This window comes from Pyrus communis, chromosome 4 (genome assembly GCF_041283825.1).
Source record: "Pyrus communis isolate YQ-2024b chromosome 4, ASM4128382v1, whole genome shotgun sequence".
Classification (NCBI taxonomy): Eukaryota; Viridiplantae; Streptophyta; class Magnoliopsida; order Rosales; family Rosaceae; genus Pyrus; species Pyrus communis.
Genome location: NC_142568.1, coordinates 2425285 through 2443386, shown reverse-complemented (window position 1 = coordinate 2443386; position 18102 = coordinate 2425285). Strand labels below are relative to the sequence as shown.

Here is an 18102-nt window from a genome sequence, read left to right as displayed (position 1 = left end):
ATGTAATACTTTGTCAACATAGATACCATCTTGTTGAAGTCAGAATGTCAATTAAACTTTTGGTGATGTTATTGTTAGTTGATGAAAATTTATGATTTTGAAGTTGCAGTGTTTGAATGTTGATTGAATAATTGGTGATATTAAAAGTTTTTATCTCAAATTATCCTCAAAATTGGCCTATTTCGGGCGAGTTGAAAACCCAGAAAAGGGGGAGGAATCCACCAGTTCTTCAAAACCCAGCGACCAATTTCCGGAAACATAAATCTTCAAGTCCTCTTCCTCATCGTCCTCTTCACAAGCTCTCCTTATCCTCGTCAAGCAACTGTTATTTTTAGGTTCGACGCGTAGGAGGAATTCCGGTCGTAACCAGACTGGGGGCGATTAATGCAACTCTTGAAGGCTTCTGTTGCTCCCCAAGCTCAAGATCACAAGAACGAGGAGAGGTCGACCGGAAAATCAAGGGTACCGGGGAAGTTTTAGCTTCCAAATACTTTGATGTACGACCAAGAATGACCAAACAACCAACAAGAAATCGAAGTTTTTTTTTTTTTTTTTTTTTTTTTTTTTTTTTCGGGCAAAGGTTCATGTCGTGACTAGGAATTCAATTTGAATTATTCCGAAATCTTATTCTACATCTCTTAACTGAAAAAGGGGAACTCCAAAAGGATACCGGCTACTAAAACTGGCTCAACTGATGCCGCCCTGCGATAATGTTACCCGAGATTAAGTATACAGGGATCTCTAGTTCAACTCGAATAGAAAAATAAAGAGAGAGTATCTTGCCGGCAAGAATGACGAAACAGCATTGGTCCTGCACTCTACTCTCCGACAGTCAACCCAAACCCGAATTTGTAGTCTTTCTTTCTGTGATCAATCTGCGAGGCGTGTATTTTAGTACTTGTCAAGAGAGAACTGGCAAAGCAGGGTTTCGTTAACTGAGAAGAAAAAGAAAACGTTGCTAAATCCTCACCTCTGCAGAAAGAACAAAATTAAGACCCATATTTAGTCGCTCTTCCAAAAATGCAGCTACGGTGCCATTGGAATCAATCTTTCCTCTAAGACGGCACTGCAACAATTAAAAAAAAAAAAAAAATAGTCAGGAAGAGTGGTCAATACTTACTAATTCATATCTAAGAAACCACTATTTGAAAGAAAAAGAGAAATAACCCAATCTGTTAAGGCCTCCAGGTTCTAGATGAATAGGAAGTGATTATGGTTTACGGTCGACAAGGCAGTGTATAGTGAGTTTTACATGCATGGACTGCATATGTACATAAAAAAATTATGTAGCCAGACAGAATCTGAATCGGGATCAAGGTCTGCATAGAATCAACGGGCCATAATGTCCGAGAAATCATGCTTCATGAAATTGTTCACCGAATAGGTGGTCACATCCTCCAACAGCAATCAGATACCACTGGTTGTGTAACCGTACCATACTATGCATATAGTAAGACCACAACATACGAACTAAGAAGAAGAAAAAGAGAACGTCTATTTATTTCAATGAAATATTTGAACATTAACAATTCGAAAGCTACCTGTCGAAGAATGTAATCATAACCAAAACTAGCTGTGACATCTCTTGACATGTAGTTGTACATGAAATCTGATGCGAGAGAAACCTACAAGGAAGAAACACTATAAGAAAGAGCTCGGATAAATCATGAAAAAAAAAACTGCAGAAAGATACTCCAACAGCATAAAAAGTTAAATATGTTCAACCATAGATCAACTTTGCTCACCTTATCAGAAACCTTTTGTACATAGCTAAGAGCAACCATTCCAGTGCTAGCGACTTGCCCTGTGGCAACCTGAGGGTGCAAAGACAAGTTGGATTAAGGTGTGGATCACATAACAGTTACTCGAGTCAAAATCTCCTATTAAAACAATCAGCCAGGAAATATATAACAAAATCCCATGGAATATGTTCTGGAGCTGCCCAGTCATACAACAGTTGGAATACTCCTACTTAGGTTCATTTAGTATACATGCTGAGGTTCACCTTCCAAGGTTCAACGTCTTGGGCTTTAAAATCTTATGACCCTATATCACCTTTGGTAATAGAACAGGCCTCACCGGAGATGGTTATTGCTTAGTGCCATGGAAAAATGTTGGCCATGTGCCCTTAACAACTACTAAAGCAACTAAGAAGCTGAAATCCATTTATAAGATTCATGAAGTACCAAAGATGATTATGAAGACCAATCTGCAATATTAGGTCTCAAGTTGTTTTGTAATTCTTTGCTTTCTGTGTTGTTTTGAATTTTCCCCCAAGAATTAGGGTGTTGCTGCAATTTTGAGTTTTTTTTTTTTCTTTCAGGAGTGGACTACTTGTTTTTTATCCATGTGGCACAAATTTTGTGGGGCCTGCAAGGTCCACATGAGGAGATAACAGTGAAACTAACAGAAATTGAGACGGATGTATGACATTGGTATGTGAGACATTGTAAGAAATTTAAAAAAAAAAAAAAATGGAAGACGTATGAAATTGAAATTGGACAAAAAGTTGAGGAGGGGAAAATGTGATTTACCCAAAATCAAAAATAAAATTATTAAGGTCTCATGCAAATGCAAATCGAAAATGTGTGGAATATGAGGTAAGCAATATATATATATATATATATATATAAAACTTTTTATTCTTACTTCAACCTCAATGCTTTCCCATATGCATAGCCATACCCTGTGGTACTCAAAAGTTTGAACTAAAGTGTAATGCTGACTTGAACTAGATGAAAATATAGCATTAGTTTTAATGTGCGGGATATTTGCCGCTTTTCCTCTAGAATAGAGACCATGAGGCTGCAACATGAACAATCCTACTATTACTTGACAACTAGTTAGTTTCCCTTATTTCCAATTATTTCATCATATCATTGTTTTAACCAACTCTTACGACCTTAAGAGTGTCATAAAATTAATTTTGAAAACTAACATTGCAATCAAAATGAGCTACATCTTTTCCCTCTTTATTCGCTTTAGTTAACTGCATACATTGAACTTAACAAAATCAACTTTAAATCTGAAAAATGAAAAAAAATTCATGATGTTTTAGCTTTACCTAAACAATTGTGGCATTCATCTAAAACAAAGAAGGTATTTGGAAAAAGAAACAATAGTGAGAAAGCATGCAGTTAACTGCTAATATACATTCTAGATATATGAATCTTGATGCATGCCCTTTCTGGTGCCAGAATGTAACAAATTAATATCTTATTTGCAATATAAGAATTAATGAGTAAACAACAGTGGGAATCAATGAAAACAGTATGTCGCATATTCAAGAAGTTATAATTTAAGGGTTCAAGAAGTATACCATCTTTTCTGTGTTATACCGAGCAGCATAGCCAATACCAGACTTCCGATGCTGACCGGCCCAGAACAATTCACCACCCAAAGCGAGATGGGGGGTCACACTCTGAAAATTAATAAGCACTCAAAAGATTGGTAAAATGCACTAGGTAAATCAATAAAAAATCCCACTTTCAAACTTTCAGAGAGAGAAGAAGATGTGCCATTGGCATGAAGGCAACAAAATATGCTTATCACTAAGAATTTAAATGGAACAAACAATTACAGAGAAAAACAATCCAGAATACATAATAAATGCCAGTATAAATCATAATACGTGCCACAACCAACGGGAAGATGACAAATTTTTAATCAATACTGTAATTATCTTATATACTTACGTTTATTGTTCCATTTACCTTTGGTTCATGCTCAAATTAAAATCAAAGTGCTTTAATGGCTAAAAGGGTTTTGGCAAAATCTTAGGGAACTGTTATTGGCACACTAAAAAGTCATCCTGCACTTGAAGTGCAATTTCTCCCTTGGATTGCAGGATGACCTTTTGGGAGTGCCAATAACAGCTTCCACAGCTTAATAGATTTATAGAAATGATAAAAGCTGGGAAAACGAAGAAAATGATAAATAAAAGCAAGTAAACAAGCAGTTATTAATAATTGGCAAAAAACATGGTCATCACATGGTTAAATATGGTCAGGGGAAGAACAAGAAAATCTTACTGGGTTAAATATGGTAATCAAATACCAGGGTTGATCTCCAACATGAGTACATTAATACATTAGTATAATTAATACAGATTTTTACATTTCTGCCTTTTTGTATTAAGTGCTTTCCCAAAACGTTGTGAAATACACAATCCATATAAAATAAATATAAGAACAACTTTTTTCTTCCTTGAGAGGTGACAAGAAAAAAACCCATCAAATAGCAATTACATAAAACAAAACAAAACAAACAAACCTATCAAATAGCAAAATTACATAAAACAAAACAAACAAACCAACCTATCAAATAGCAAAATTACAGCAGCTTTGCCAATTAACACATATTTACAAGAAAAAAAAACTCTACAGAGCTCCAAAGATACAGAAGCCCAGAAGGAGAACAAAAAATGGACCCTCTTACATTAAGGAAACCTTGTAGAATCCATTTGGCAATAATTAATATATATAGATTAGCCAACAATAAGTAAGTTATCATGACATGAAACTTTGCCCTTGTCATAAGCTAAAGAAACGGTTAAACACAGAACATGTTGTCCAATATTTTACCTGAATGTAGTTTGCTCCAAACAGTGCACCATTTCCTAGTTGAAACTGTGACCTGTAATCTTTTCCCTGTGCAGAGGAAGTCAATGTTGGGCATAAGTACAAAAAAATGATTCGAAAATTAATTACAAAGTGGTTAGCTCAAAATACATGACAAAAATCAAACTGTGTTATCCTTTTGGGTTCCAGTTGTTGAAAAAATTAGGAAAAAAATATAGATGGGAGGAGGGGAGTCTAAATCTCTTCTTCTCAAAGCTCTTGTTCTTAATCTCTAAAGCAGATCAAAGATCAATCCAATCGATCCTAACAGCCTATACATAATATCGTGGTTTTTTTTTTCAATACAGTGGACAAGGAGTCCAAATTGAAGCCAAAACACCACAGACCTACTTTACTATAAAACTTCATTAAGAAACAATTAAGACACAAATGCCTTACAATCTAGAACAGTACAAACAGAACACCCCCTAAATTCCACAGAAACAGATGACCAAATCAAAGCCCAAAACCTAACTCTAGACTAGCGGTCATTCCCAAACCCCTACATACTCCTCGATTTGCCAGCACAATAAATTCTCAAGGGGCTTTAGCCTTATTCCCATCACCAAAAGGTAAATTCTCAAAGGGCTTTACTTTAGCCTTGTTCCCATCACCAAAAGGCTTATTACTTACCAGTGGATGCCGTAACCACCCGACTCACTGACCTCCGTTCTACCATAATGTAGAGATATTGGAAAGCGCACAGATATATAATCTGAACACCTCCCCCTGCTTATACAAAATGCACCAATGAGGTGAAAATTGAAATACACCAATTTGCTTGTCTTTGTATCAAATTGCACATGTTAGCCCTACCATGAGCAAAATCCACGCAAGAAGCTTCCCCTTCGTGGTGGTAGAAATTCTAGAACTGGGTCAAAGTGAAAAATAAGTTTCAAATAAGACATACAAGTAGGATGCTGAAGACTCCAGCTTCAAACTTCTAGAAATCTGCTCATTTCAGTACTACCTCATTTAAGTACCTCCTAAATGTCTACAACCAAAATCCCAATTCACCCGGATCAAATGAAGCCAGTAAATGGTTCCATTATGGTACCTGGACATCAATAACATTAAACAACCAAGAAGGCAAGCTTTGAAAAAAGATCTCCCACCCAAACTCTCATTCTATCCACTCTACAAATTACCAGACAACAACAAATAAAAACTAATTCGACCGAATAAGAAACCATGAAAATTTTTTTGAACCAACCAATTAGCAATCCGTATTACTGATTAATTTTCAAAAGTGAAAAGGGCATTGATGAAAGTTACAAGGTTAAATCACAGAAGAAATAATTAAAGAGGGCAACTGCTTCCAGCATAAGATGTTTCTTAGCTATTGGAAAAGCTACAACTTAGAGCTTCTCCACAAACAGTTCTTAGCTTGATTTGATACAATTGTCTCATTTCTATGACAGATAAAGCATTTTTAGCTTTTGCATGAACCTAACATGAAGTTTCATTTCAAGTGCTGTGAAGCGACATAGTAAACAAAGAAAAGCGCCTTTACTACAGCAAAACTCTTACATTGCTGAAAAGGTTGTGCCAAACAAGTACTTAGAATTAAAATAGCTATATGAAAGTTCTTTCTTGATCACTGCCATGAGAGAAGTTTAACCTCGTCTTGGTAGCAACACCATTATATAAAAGAAAATTAACTGAAAGATATTACAAAGTCAGCACCATACCTTGTAATCAAAATTGACCATGCCATGCGACATGTGAGGCTCGTTGGTAAGCTGGAAAGAAGCACAGAAAAGTTAACTAACTAACTTAGACATTACAGATTGTCTGCACAAACTTTGCTAATAAAAAAGGGGATAAAGCGCTTCAACAGTCTTCCAAATCACCTGAGAATTGGCCTTCAAAGTAAGATTCTCAGATAAATCACACTTTACTCTTGCATTAAGCCTCCCATCAGTCATGATTCTCCCAAAAAGCATCAACTGCATGTTACCATATGTTTAAATGAGAGTTTAAATTCATATTGCCAAAGAAAAGTATGCGAAAAGATCAATTTCATACGACAGTTAGTTACCTTTGGATCTATAAAGTTGGCACCAAACTCATAGTGAGCAGTGGGAATTTTAATAGTTTCGGGAGATTGTGAAGGAACCTCGGTAGGTCCCATGAACACGCTGATTGTTGGTTGGCAAAGGAGCGTTACGATTCAGATCAGTATCTAAATAATAAGAATTAAACGTAATGATGATGGGTGAATTGAAAGTCTGATCAGACCTGTGACTGAGTGAGAACCTCTGATTGAGTCCTTTGGTGAAATCAAAGCGCATCCCCTCAAACAGTTCCGGCTTTAAAGACACTGCATACACATACAAAATAATCTCGCCTTAGACTCGGCACTCAAAGTGCACTTCTATCCTTTCCAAGTAAACCCAAAAATAAAATGTCATTCCCTTTGATTTCTAAAATCGGGTAACGCAACATGAGCCACCACAATGGTAGCTAAAAGACCTAATACGTTTGTATTTCTCCAATAATTCATAATTCAAATATAAGTTATATAACATATTAATTCACAATAAAACTTTCATGAATTACATGTAAAAGAAAAACCCAGAAGAGCAAATGTTTAAACTTTAAATATTAACAAGAATAAACACAAATCTCCATAATTTGCACATCAAAAAACAAAGCAAGATAAACTAGAAAGATAATGAAATATGAAAATAATGGAGGAAAGAGCGAGAGCGAGAGAGAGAGAGAGAGAGAGAGAGAGACTGACTGAGAGCTTCACGGTGGATCTCCTCATAGGGAATAGGGCAAGGAAGATTCAAGTAATCCACTTTCTCATCCTCCTTCGGCTTCGGAATAGTATCAGCCGCGGCGGTTGGAGGAGGAGGAGGAACGAGGCCCGCCATTGCTTGTGCTCTGCCTTCCGTCGGCAACAATACTTGGAGAGAAGAAGAATGGCTCTCGAGGATTCCGATCAAATCAGAACGAGAAGCCTGCAACTGGAGGGTTTCGAGTGGCAAAACCTCCAAAGTCTAAAACCCTAGTGAGAGAGAGAAGCGGGTGTTTTGGGTTGAGGAACCAAATGGGCCGTTGGTGGCTGCTTTTTTGGGTAAAAAAATAGGAACGCAGTAAAAAATAATGGGGCTGATTGCTATGGTAAATTTGGTATAAAAGTAACTAACTCTATTTGGCATAAGAGGATCTCCAGTTTTTTTTTTTTTTTTTTTTTTTTTTTTAACAAACGAAATTATTTAAATTAAAGGTAAATAAGTGGGCTTAGCCTCATATTGGGCTAGCAAAAATATGGTTCAAATTCATCTTTGGCAAGAATCGAATCTAAGACCTTTCACTTACAAATGAAAATAAATACCATTAGACCGTAGTACTAATTGACAAAATGACAAAGGTGACAGGAAAACAAACAATATTATCTACATGGGGTGGGGGAGTGGGCTAAGTCTCACAATGGGCTATTAATAATGCGGTTTATATTTATCTTTGGAGAGAATCCAACCTTAAAAGTGAAAAGAAATATTACTAATTGTAGTACTAAGTGGTTGCTTTTCGTTTTTGGTTTTTTAATGAAAAGAATTTAAAGGGCACATTTTTTGTGTTGCCTCAGGCTTCAGAAATCTCAATACCGGCCCTGCCAATTGAGCCAAAGTTCAGAGCACTTGCACTCTTAAAAAGCTGCTAGGCAATAGTCAATTTAACCTCCTAAGTGAACAATAAATGCTAAAGTCCATATTCATTCCTAAACTGAATAACCTAGGCTATTAGTGTTAAAATATTGTTATTATTTTATTTATAAAACTATAAAAAAAATATTTTTAATTTCGGATAATAACAAAAAAATTGATTGAAAGTATTTGAAAATATTGAAATATGATATAAAGTGGAAGAACATATTTAAGTATTTATATGAAATTTTTTATAAAACATAAAATATTTATTTTTTGTATTTTTAATTAATTATTTATAACTTTTAATCGTGCTTTCGTCATATTGACGTCAACCTTGTGCCACATGGTCTAGGCCCTGGGGTAGTTGATTTTTACCTAGGTGAGCAACTGAGCTACTCAGGGCCAAGTGAATTGGAAACGGTTAGAGGGGTTTTTTCTGAACAATCGATAGTATCTACACTAAGGGAGTAGGAAATGGGTTAAGCCTTCCGATAAGCTTGCTATAATAATGTGCTTCAAAATACCTTTGGCGAGAATCGAACCTAAAACCTCTTTTACAAGTAAAAAAGAATAGTACTAAGTGGTATGTTAGAGGAGTTTTAGGGGATGAGATTTAATTCACTATCCTTTAGGAGATTGGTGCCTTTGTTGCACCGAAGTAGCTCAGACTAAACTAGTTTCATAGACTAAACTAGATTGGCTTAACTTGGTTCAAGCAGTATTAAAATTGTGAAACTTTCGTGGTGTTGGATTAGGACTAAATTTTGATTTTTTAAATTTAATTATAAAAACTAAATTTCACATTATGATCTAAATAATTAAATTTAGTTCCCTTCCAAATTCTTTTTTTCTTTTACTTTTTAAATTGATGAACTTCAAGATAACCATGGTAATTCTAATATATTACAAAAAAAAATAATAATAATTAAGTTCATCAATTTCTCTTCTTCACGCCTCTCCATCTCTCTTCATCTGCCATAGCCTTGCTAATCCCATCATCATCTCAATTATGAAAACAAATAGTTGCAGACCTGTTTTCTCCTACCAATCTGCAGATTCGAAGCAAGCCACGACGCCCACCCTCCTCCTCCACCCACGATTTAGCAACCGCGATTCCTCTTCTTCCAGCATTTTCTTCGAAGCACCCAATTCTCCCAATTCCCATATAGAGAGAGAGAGGGGATACTTGTTCTGGATAAAGCTCACTCAATGATCGATGGCTTTGATGAAGTCGTAGTAAGAGGAGGCGTAGTGAGAGAAAGTGAGAGAAGGCGGCGTAGTGAGGTTCTTAGCAATACCTTGCTCACGCGCGGGACTAATTTAAGCGACTTAGCGAGGTCCGAAGTTCACATGAATCTGGGCTAATCCTTTTAACTTAGTCCTTGCCGTACCAAACATGGATTATTAGTCCTAGCTGGTCCAGAGTTTGGGCTAATCCCATTTAACTTGGTCTCTTGCCATACCAAACATAGGTTATTAGTCCTAGCTCAGGAGGTCAAACAAACTGAGGTCCTAAACAGTGTAAAACCCTAGTCCAATTTAGTATTTATCTACTTTCACAAGAACAAAAAAATATATTATTTGTTACGTAGTACTACAGTTTAGTGATTTTTTTTTACTTGTAAGTAAGAGGTCTTAAGTTTGTTTCTCGCCAAAGATGAACTTGAACCACATTATTGCTAGTTTATTATGATGACAAGCTCACTCACTCTCCTTAGATAATATCGTTTGTTCAGAACAAAAAAAAAAAAAAGAAAAAAAACCTTATCTAAATTATCGGCATCACTACATCTATTTCTCGTAAGGATTTCCCATCAATTACTACCATGACAATCCGAACTAATTTCACTTAAAATCATATAATATGCATCCCAATCCCGAGCAAAAATGGGAACAGACTTTCGTATCGTGCACTCCAAGCCGTAGTGAACGAGAGAAATTCATCCCTGTTCGTTGGTCGTTGGTTAGGAAAATTGACCAAAAAAATCATGTCCGAAAATAAGACTGAAAACGGCACAAAAAAAAAAAAAAAAAAAAAAAAACGGAAAAAAGAGAAAGTAATTGACTAACGCCGGGACATGACTTTTCAACAAATGGCCGGTCCTTGTGCTGGCAACTGTTTAAGAGTGCAGAATACTTCTTAGTATTTTGATTTTCCTACATTTTCCTGATTGCAATCTCTTTCTCTCTCTCACCGGAAACCATGGCTGCTCCGATGAAGTTTGTATTCGGGCTGCTAACCTTTGTCACTGTCGGAATGATCATAGGTAAAATCAAACCATCGAAGCAATTTCTGTTGTCTTGATTATATACATGCATGTACATTTGATTGATTTGTGCATATGTGGATTCTGCGATTACCCAGAAAACTGTAGGAGTTTGGTCCTATGTTAGTACTTTCGATTTTCCCGTGTTTTTCGGGAACCAAACGAAAGCTCCTGTCTGGGTTTGATCTGGGTATTGGATACTTTAAGGTTTGTAATCAAACAAGTCTTCGGATTCATAATTTTACCAGCTCCGTCAGAAGCTTCCTTTGACTTGGATTCTTAGGGCAAATCGTAATGGCTCCTGGCCAAAAATGGTTTTCAAATTATAGTCAATGCTAGCATAAACCGAGCGTTCTAAGATTCATACAGCTGGCCCCACTTTGTGGGATAAGGCTTGGTTTGTTGTTGTTGTAAGTCAATACTAGCATAGTATTCGATGTAATATTTTTGAGTGAAAAATGCTTATATATTTGGTTGAGATTTATCGGATTACCCTAGCTCTGGAGTTGCTTGGGATGTGCTGCATTGATTGCTGGCTACGCGTGCCGGAAAGTATGGTATTGCATAGTAGTAGCACTAAATTTGTAGAGGTATGTGTGTCTAATATGTTGGTGTCATAGTTTTGCTAAAAGAAACTCCCATTTCGGACACAGAGGGTTTAGAAGTAAGAAAGAAATGAAAGAATTTACATAAAGAAAGATTTGATATCCTTCTTCTAAACAGGAATTTGCAATAGCAGGGAGACATGTGGGCCACTGGCACCACACCATATCCTAGTACTACGAATTATGCAGAACACAGAGATGCCGTCTGGGGAATTTTCCGGCCTTTTTATTACCAACTATCTTCATTGTGTCTTTTGAGAACCTCTACCCTCTATTTGCTCTGCGTTGTATTGTATTGTATTGTATTGTATTGTATAGTATGCTAAGTTTAGTTTTCTATAAGCTAAGCATTTGAAGATCATCAGCACATGAATCCTTTCACTACAATGATGTTGAATTGATTGTGCTACTCAGTTTTCAATAAACAAGCATCTACTGAATTCCTTTTTTGTTTAACTCACAGGTGCTTTGCTTCAATTGGCATTTATACGAAGATTAGAAGACTCATATGGTATCTTTTAGTTCTTTATTCTTATACAAATATATTTTCTTGTAATTCCCCGTCTTCCTTGCATGTTAAATTCATGGTTGTGATTTTGTTATGCCTTTTTGATGTATCCTTCTTCTACACTAAGTAGAAGACGTTTTGTGACACAGCCATTTGGTGAAGCTCTTACTATGTATATGTTAGAAATTCTTGGTTCCTTTTTTCTTTCCCGCTTTGCCTACTATAATGTGGATCAAGATTTTTGGTCAGATTAACATGGATCAGATTGAAAGTGTCTTTTTGACAGAATAGTGTGAATCCCTTTTCATCTAGTTATATCATTTTTCTTTGCAAAACAAAATTGTCAAGCTGGGACAACCATTACTAAGAGTTGATGCATTGGGTTGTGGATTAGTGATGCAACTCTTAATGCAGTTAAGCCATGAAATTATGGATAGATTTTAAATAAATAAAAAAAGCAATGCAACTAAAGGAGATTCGGGATAATTAAGGCTATCAGATTTTTACTGATTTACAGGTGCTCCTTGGAATCAAACTACAGCATTTACACATATAGGCACGTTAGATTTTGTGTGAAACATGTTATTTCATTCAATCTGTAGTTCTTGACAGTCCATGGTGATTCTAGATCTAGTCATAAAAGTGACCAGCTGAGATCCTACAAGAGTATAACACTAGGTTTCGTATAAAGTTCCTCAGAGGCTTTGATTGAGGGAAACGAAAAATGTTTGCAGAAATTTTGGCATCTGTAGTTTATTCCCTTATAAAAAATGTTTGACTTTTGGTTCTAATAAATTGAGTGTTCGTCTTGCATGGTTTATTCTGTCTATAAATGTTTCTTTTTCCACCTTTGTTATGCTCATATTTCTCAGTTAAGGTATGTATCGTTGGAATTATTTCATCAATTAAATGTTTTATAGTTTTTCTCTTCTTTGGTCCATTGGACACCAATGGAACTGATATGTTTAGTTGCATAATTCTTGCAATCTTGTATTTTTAAAGCCTGTATATTGTTGATTAAATTATTATCTAGAACAATTTCTTTGTATTGCTTTATTGTAAGTTATGTCATATTTATTTTACGGTTGTTTGCAAGTGGATATCATGCTTATTGTATCGTTAATGTGTTAGATGATTTTTGCTTTAAAATTTGGTCTTTTTTAGGCTCTGAGTTTCCATCTCCTAGAAAAGTGCGTAGAAGTCTAAATGATGGTTATCGTCAGTTGCCCGGAGGTTGGTATGGTTCTTATCATGTTTAGTTTGGTAGATAGACCACATTTGTTGCTTAAGTTACAAATATTTTTTTTAATCTAATTTGCTTTCCTCTGTTTTGAATTCTCAGGTGCTCATTGGAGCAATGATAAAGAAGCAGAAATTTTACGCCTGGGATATGTATGTTTGCAAGTTTAGCTTTAAGTTTTTATTCAAGTACTTGAGATAATCCCTGCCTGCTGGAAAAGAAGATTAAAAGTAAATATCATGCATCATTTGACGTACAGGACAATGAAAATTGGACATTTGAGTACCTTCAATTCATAATTGGGGGCAGTATGTGTGATATGACACACTTATGCAATCTATGTCTTAAAATAATTCGTTGTTGCTTAGGTCTATTAGGTCTGAACCTTCTAGTCATAGTCTACCGCCTGGAGTTGTACGGTGCTGTAATGATTTGTGCACGTAGAAGTGAGTATTGGTATTTAATCCAATGACAGGGTGTTGGACAAAGTTTCTGAAACAATCTAGATACAAGTACAGGTATATCTGTTATTGCAGGCAGTAATGTAGTCCAAAAAATCTTGTACAATTGTAGGTTAGTAAGGTTAATGATATTAGTAGCTTTTAAACTAGTGTCGACACCGGTTGATGGGTCTGTCATGTTTTCCAGTACCTGGAATGTTGTAGTTAACCACTTTCCCTGTGTTAATTCCCTATCTGCGTATGTCTTCAGTTTCTTATCGCAAGAAAAATAAAGGCATAACACATCTGTGTATTTCTTCAGTTTCCTATTGCAAGAAAAATAAAGGCAGAACACATCTGAGATGCATCTCTATCTCTCTCTCTCTCTCTCTCTCTGCATACAAACATGAAGCCGGACTAATATACCTCATTATAATTTCTAGTAAATAGAATTTGATTTTTCTTTTCTTATTCTCTCAATGTAGGTCAAACCTGAAGTAATCAGCTGGGAGCCTCGAATAATTGTACTTCATAAGTTCTTGAGCATGGAGGTATGCTTATATCTTATAACAGAATTGCCTCTATTCGTTTGGCATGATGTTTCTTAACTCTTACAATATTCTACCATGCCCAAGTACATAGGATGCATTAAGCTGGACCCACAAGTCAATGAAGTTCACTTAAATTAAAATAATGATTAAAACCTTTGTTGTTAGCAACCATAAGGGTCTCGTATCCACTTTCGTTCTGCAGTAAAAGAGAACACTCCACCATTTAAGTTCTAACTATTTGTAATTTTTTGTTGGACATGTGATTACCGTAATTGTTTTTAAGGGTAGCTTTTCTGTAATTGTTTGCAGGAGTAACTAACTGTAATTGTCTATAGTGAAAACTGGAATTGTTTTCAGGGTTACCTAACTATAATTGTTTGGTGAGAATATGCAAGTAGTGTTTACAGTAATGGTGTAATAGGGTCATCGTGTAAGTCTAATTGTGCAAGTTTGTAATCGTGCAATTGTGTAATTGTTTAAGTCTGTATTTTATTTTTGAAAGGGACTATACTAACTTAAAATGATCTATACTAACCTTTAAAAAAACACTAACTTAAAGTGAATTGGATAAAAAAAAAATAATAATAAAAGGAATTTAAAATTATTTTCATTGTAGTTTGGAGTTGGGCTACATTGGATTTCAAAATATTATTTAAAACAAAAAAGTATGCTTCTTTGAAGCTCGGCAGGAAACGTATTTGGATGTAATTGTGTTGGCTCGTGATTCTGTGCGCGTCAAATTGTTGGCGGGGGAAGATCAAAAAAAGAACAGAACCGGGTGGTAAAGACATAATGAAGTAATGAAAAGGGGGGTAATGATTAATGGCCCCAAAAAGTATTAGTACCAAAGTTGGAATTCCCAAGTTCTGATAGAATATTCTACAATTGCTTATTAGTCTTAACCTGTCAATTGCTGGCTGGTCTATGTTGTTTGGTAGCACATTAAATTTGACTTCTGGTGAAATTATGAGTTTCTTGCATTATTATTGAGCAGCTTTGGGTTTTTCTTCTAAAAAGAAGCTCCTTTATATAGTTAAGTGAAAGTGAAAGTTTTTATGGCCATTTCAGGAATGTGACTACCTTAGAACTCTTGCCTCGCCTCGCCTTCAAGTCTCCACTGTAGTGGACGTAAGAACAGGAAAGGTACGCAGGATGCCCTACGAATTATCATACACCTCGGTATCAGATAACTCTCTATCTTAGGGCATGACTTCACTCAATTTCACGGGCTTACTCGTTAGTCTTTTTTCCAGTTTTATGCATGCTTTATTAGAATAGCCACAACTTTACTATTTTGGATAGAAAAGGACAATGCTTTGATATAGTTACTTACAATTGACTTCTGTATGATATCTTTCTGTTTATCTATTTAATAAAATGTGTTATTTGGATAGAGAACCTGATGAAAATGTCCTTACTTTTCATCAACAAGATAGCAGAGTGATCTCTAAATTTCTTATGGAATCTTTTGTATATCAAACTATAATCGAATACACAGACATATATATATATATTGTTTGATATTCTTCCTGTTCATTTAAGTGCATAATTGATCATATTGTGTACCATTTTTTCAGGGAATAAAGAGTAATGTTCGCACAAGTTCTGGTATGTTCTTGAGTCCCGAAGAGAAAAAGTACCCGATGATACAGGTTAATTTTTGTTTTAAGTTCAGCTCTCTTCCATTTGGCATTCAGATTCATATTTATAATTTTATACTTCAGAAGATACTAAATGTTATTTTTGTTTTCTTAAAGGTTCCAAGTTCTGGGTGTTTATTCATTATTTGATTTGAATATTTTGTTTATCATCGTTGGTCCGTAGGCTAGTTTTAAATTCATACCTTCATCCTGTGAATAATATACAAATCTCATTTCTTATTGGAAAAGCATCCAAATTGCGATCTTCTTTTGTGTGTTCATTTTATCTTTTTCAAATTCACCGACTACAGCATACACGCTTATTCATTTGTGATGTATGTAGAACATACAATGATGTTATGACGAGGAAGTTTTAAGCATTAAGATGGAAATTAAATTTAGTTATTTTTGCGTTGTTCAAAATGGAGGCAGTTAAAAAAAAATCTTGTTGAATGTAAAGAAATGCTATCACAAACTCTTAGTTTTTTAATCTTGATAGTCGGTTCTAATTTCTAAATGGATGCACAAGGCCTTCCAGAATTTGTTCCAGGAGGGTTTCTCTTGGTATCCAAGAGCCCTTTTTGTACCCAAGCGGCGACTATTTAACATGACCATACAACAATGAGCAATTGACAAGAAATCCAGAGGTTTCTGTGTACATATGATATCTGGGCCTCATTCTTTGATGAGTACCAGTGAGTTCTTGGGATGAAGATATGGAAGTTGTTGGTTTGGCAGATTGATCTGCCAAAAACTTGAACAATTTGTATGAATAACATCCACAGCCTCTGCCTGCCAACAAATATTACTTGGGAAACCCTCCGTATGTGTCAGGCATTTGTTTCCTTGTGTGCATATGTATGTGTGTGTGAAGTATCTGTGATGTCCACTTTTTAGCATTTGGGTTACCATTGTTCTTTGTGGTAAAGCAGAAAACAGAACTCTAACTGTCCTCTTTTTCTATTTCGTCATTAGGCAATTGAAAAGCGTATTGCTGTGTTTTCTCAAGTGCCAATAGAAAATGGGGAGCTCATTCAAGTTTTAAGGTGGGTGTCTTATTTATATAAGATGTGGTAAGTTTCATGAAAATGTTGAGCAATATATTTAGTATCAAGACTAACATCTGGAGCAGCACAGGTACGAAAAGGATCAGTATTACAAACCTCACCATGACTACTTCTCTGACACTGTAAGTTTATTTACCCTGCATTTGTAAGAATTGGTATCCCGTAATTGCAGCCAATCCTTCAATTTTTTAATGTTATAACATTAGGAATCTAAATGTTCCTTGATTTTTTGTTGACAGTTTAACTTGAAACGTGGTGGTCAGCGAGTAGCAACAATTCTGATGTATTTGAGTGATAATGTTGAGGGCGGAGAGACCATTTTCCCTATGGTAATCTGTCTTTTGATTTGATGCTATATTTTGATGTTATCTTCGATAGGTATAGATTTTGATGCTAAAATTACAAGGGCTAAAAGAGGCAAATATACTTGCTACAATTATTTGGGAGTACTGGAACATGGTATGGTGGGGAGAACGGGGTACGGTGCAGTGTGCACCAAGGTGTTCACTTTGCTTATGAATTGTTTATTCAGGGCATTTTATCAGGCATCTTTCTGGAAAGAGAAGTTTACTGTACCTGACATTGTTATTTTTATTTTTTTATATTACATCAGGGACTTAAAAAAATGTGGGATTTAAATATATAATTATGCAAATCATTAGTTGTCTTTCGATCTATTTCTTTTGTGGTCTTTCTACCGTCAGTTTTGCACGTAATGTATGTAGAATATCGCGTTGCCAATCTATGTTTTAACTTGTGTGGAATTTCAGGCTAGTTCAGGTAAATGTACCTGCGGTGGACGAGCTGTCACAGGTTTGTCTGTGAAGCCAACTAAAGGGGATGCAGTACTTTTTTGGAGCATGGTAAGGTTCCTTAATTTCTTATACTATTTTCCGGGTGTGCCTTCGGTCCCTTGACCATTTTTAAGATATGTAAAATTCTGTGTTTGCATTGCTGAAAACGAAATGATAGTTTGCCTTTAGTACAGTTGTGAAATGCAATTTCGAAGTTTCTAGCTTTCTAACAGAGTCTGGCCTCTATCCATGTGAATTTTATTTTACCTGCTTCTTTCAGAGTCTCGAAGGAAAAGAGGATCCGACGAGCATACATGGAGGGTGTGAGGTACTATCCGGGGAAAAGTGGTCGGCTACAAAATGGATGAGGCAAAAACGTACCTCTTAGATTGTAAGAAGTTTGGAGATTTTACTAGGGGGTTTACAACATGTGTAGCTTAGTGATCCTGTAGTGTTTAGGTCTAGCAGATTCTGAAACCAAGATGAACATGAAGCATATCAGCTCGTCGGAAATGTGATACATCGACAGCAGCATCATACAGCCTCAGCGTAGGTAGTGGTGGTATTACCCATCAGAATCTAATAGTTGACTTGAACCCTCTCTGTATCGGGAATACCTGCTGCAGAAAAGAGCTATGACGATAATCTGTGTTGTTGAGTTACCAAATAAAGTACTTTTATGAAAATCTTCTTTTGCCTTTTATTTATTTTG

At 35.7% G+C, this 18102-nt stretch overlaps 2 protein-coding genes across 4 annotated transcripts; one reads left to right on the top strand and one right to left on the bottom strand.

Annotated features, from left to right (window-relative positions):
* Positions 1 to 589: 589 nt before the first annotated feature.
* On the bottom strand, positions 590 to 7667 carry LOC137723147 (mitochondrial import receptor subunit TOM40-1). 2 transcript variants are annotated; one of them, XM_068462318.2, is made up of 12 exons: positions 7366 to 7667; positions 6861 to 6942; positions 6661 to 6760; positions 6473 to 6568; positions 6311 to 6361; positions 4584 to 4649; positions 3320 to 3421; positions 1746 to 1814; positions 1542 to 1625; positions 971 to 1066; positions 784 to 875; positions 590 to 702 (listed from the first exon to the last, which is right to left on the bottom strand). In XM_068462318.2, the coding sequence occupies exons 1-11, from the start codon at positions 7499 to 7501 to the stop codon at positions 819 to 821; spliced, it is 939 nt and encodes a 312-aa protein (XP_068318419.2). In that variant the 5' UTR covers positions 7502 to 7667; the 3' UTR covers positions 590 to 702; positions 784 to 818. The 2 variants fall into 2 exon arrangements, with proteins under 2 accessions (XP_068318419.2, XP_068318418.2); XM_068462317.2 differs by having other exon boundaries at positions 590 to 875.
* Positions 7668 to 10321: 2654 nt separating this feature from the next.
* LOC137723580 (prolyl 4-hydroxylase 1) lies at positions 10322 to 18093 on the top strand. 2 transcript variants are annotated; one of them, XM_068462778.2, is made up of 12 exons: positions 10322 to 10545; positions 11614 to 11661; positions 12823 to 12891; positions 13001 to 13050; positions 13824 to 13889; positions 14958 to 15032; positions 15467 to 15541; positions 16505 to 16575; positions 16667 to 16718; positions 16836 to 16925; positions 17367 to 17459; positions 17671 to 18093. In XM_068462778.2, exons 1-12 carry the CDS (start codon positions 10482 to 10484, stop codon positions 17776 to 17778), a joined length of 861 nt encoding a protein of 286 aa, XP_068318879.2. In that variant the 5' UTR covers positions 10322 to 10481; the 3' UTR covers positions 17779 to 18093. The 2 variants fall into 2 exon arrangements, with proteins under 2 accessions (XP_068318879.2, XP_068318881.2); XM_068462780.2 differs by having other exon boundaries at positions 10372 to 10545; positions 12823 to 12895; positions 17671 to 17918.
* The last annotated feature ends 9 nt before the right edge of the window (positions 18094 to 18102 follow it).

Coding starts and splice junctions, on each gene's coding strand:
- LOC137723147 (XM_068462317.2), bottom strand. CDS start 7,501: ATGGCGGGCCTCGTTCCTCCTCCTCCTCCAACCGCCGCGGCTGATACT. Junction 6,761..6,860: donor AGGTTCTCACTCAGTCACAG/GTCTGATCAGAC, acceptor ACCAACAATCAG/CGTGTTCATGGGACCTACCG. Junction 1,067..1,541: donor ATGATTACATTCTTCGACAG/GTAGCTTTCGAA, acceptor TAATTGTTGCAG/TGCCGTCTTAGAGGAAAGAT.
- LOC137723580 (XM_068462778.2), top strand. CDS start 10,482: ATGGCTGCTCCGATGAAGTTTGTATTCGGGCTGCTAACCTTTGTCACT. Junction 10,546..11,613: donor CACTGTCGGAATGATCATAG/GTAAAATCAAAC, acceptor TTTAACTCACAG/GTGCTTTGCTTCAATTGGCA. Junction 16,926..17,366: donor GAGAGACCATTTTCCCTATG/GTAATCTGTCTT, acceptor GTGGAATTTCAG/GCTAGTTCAGGTAAATGTAC.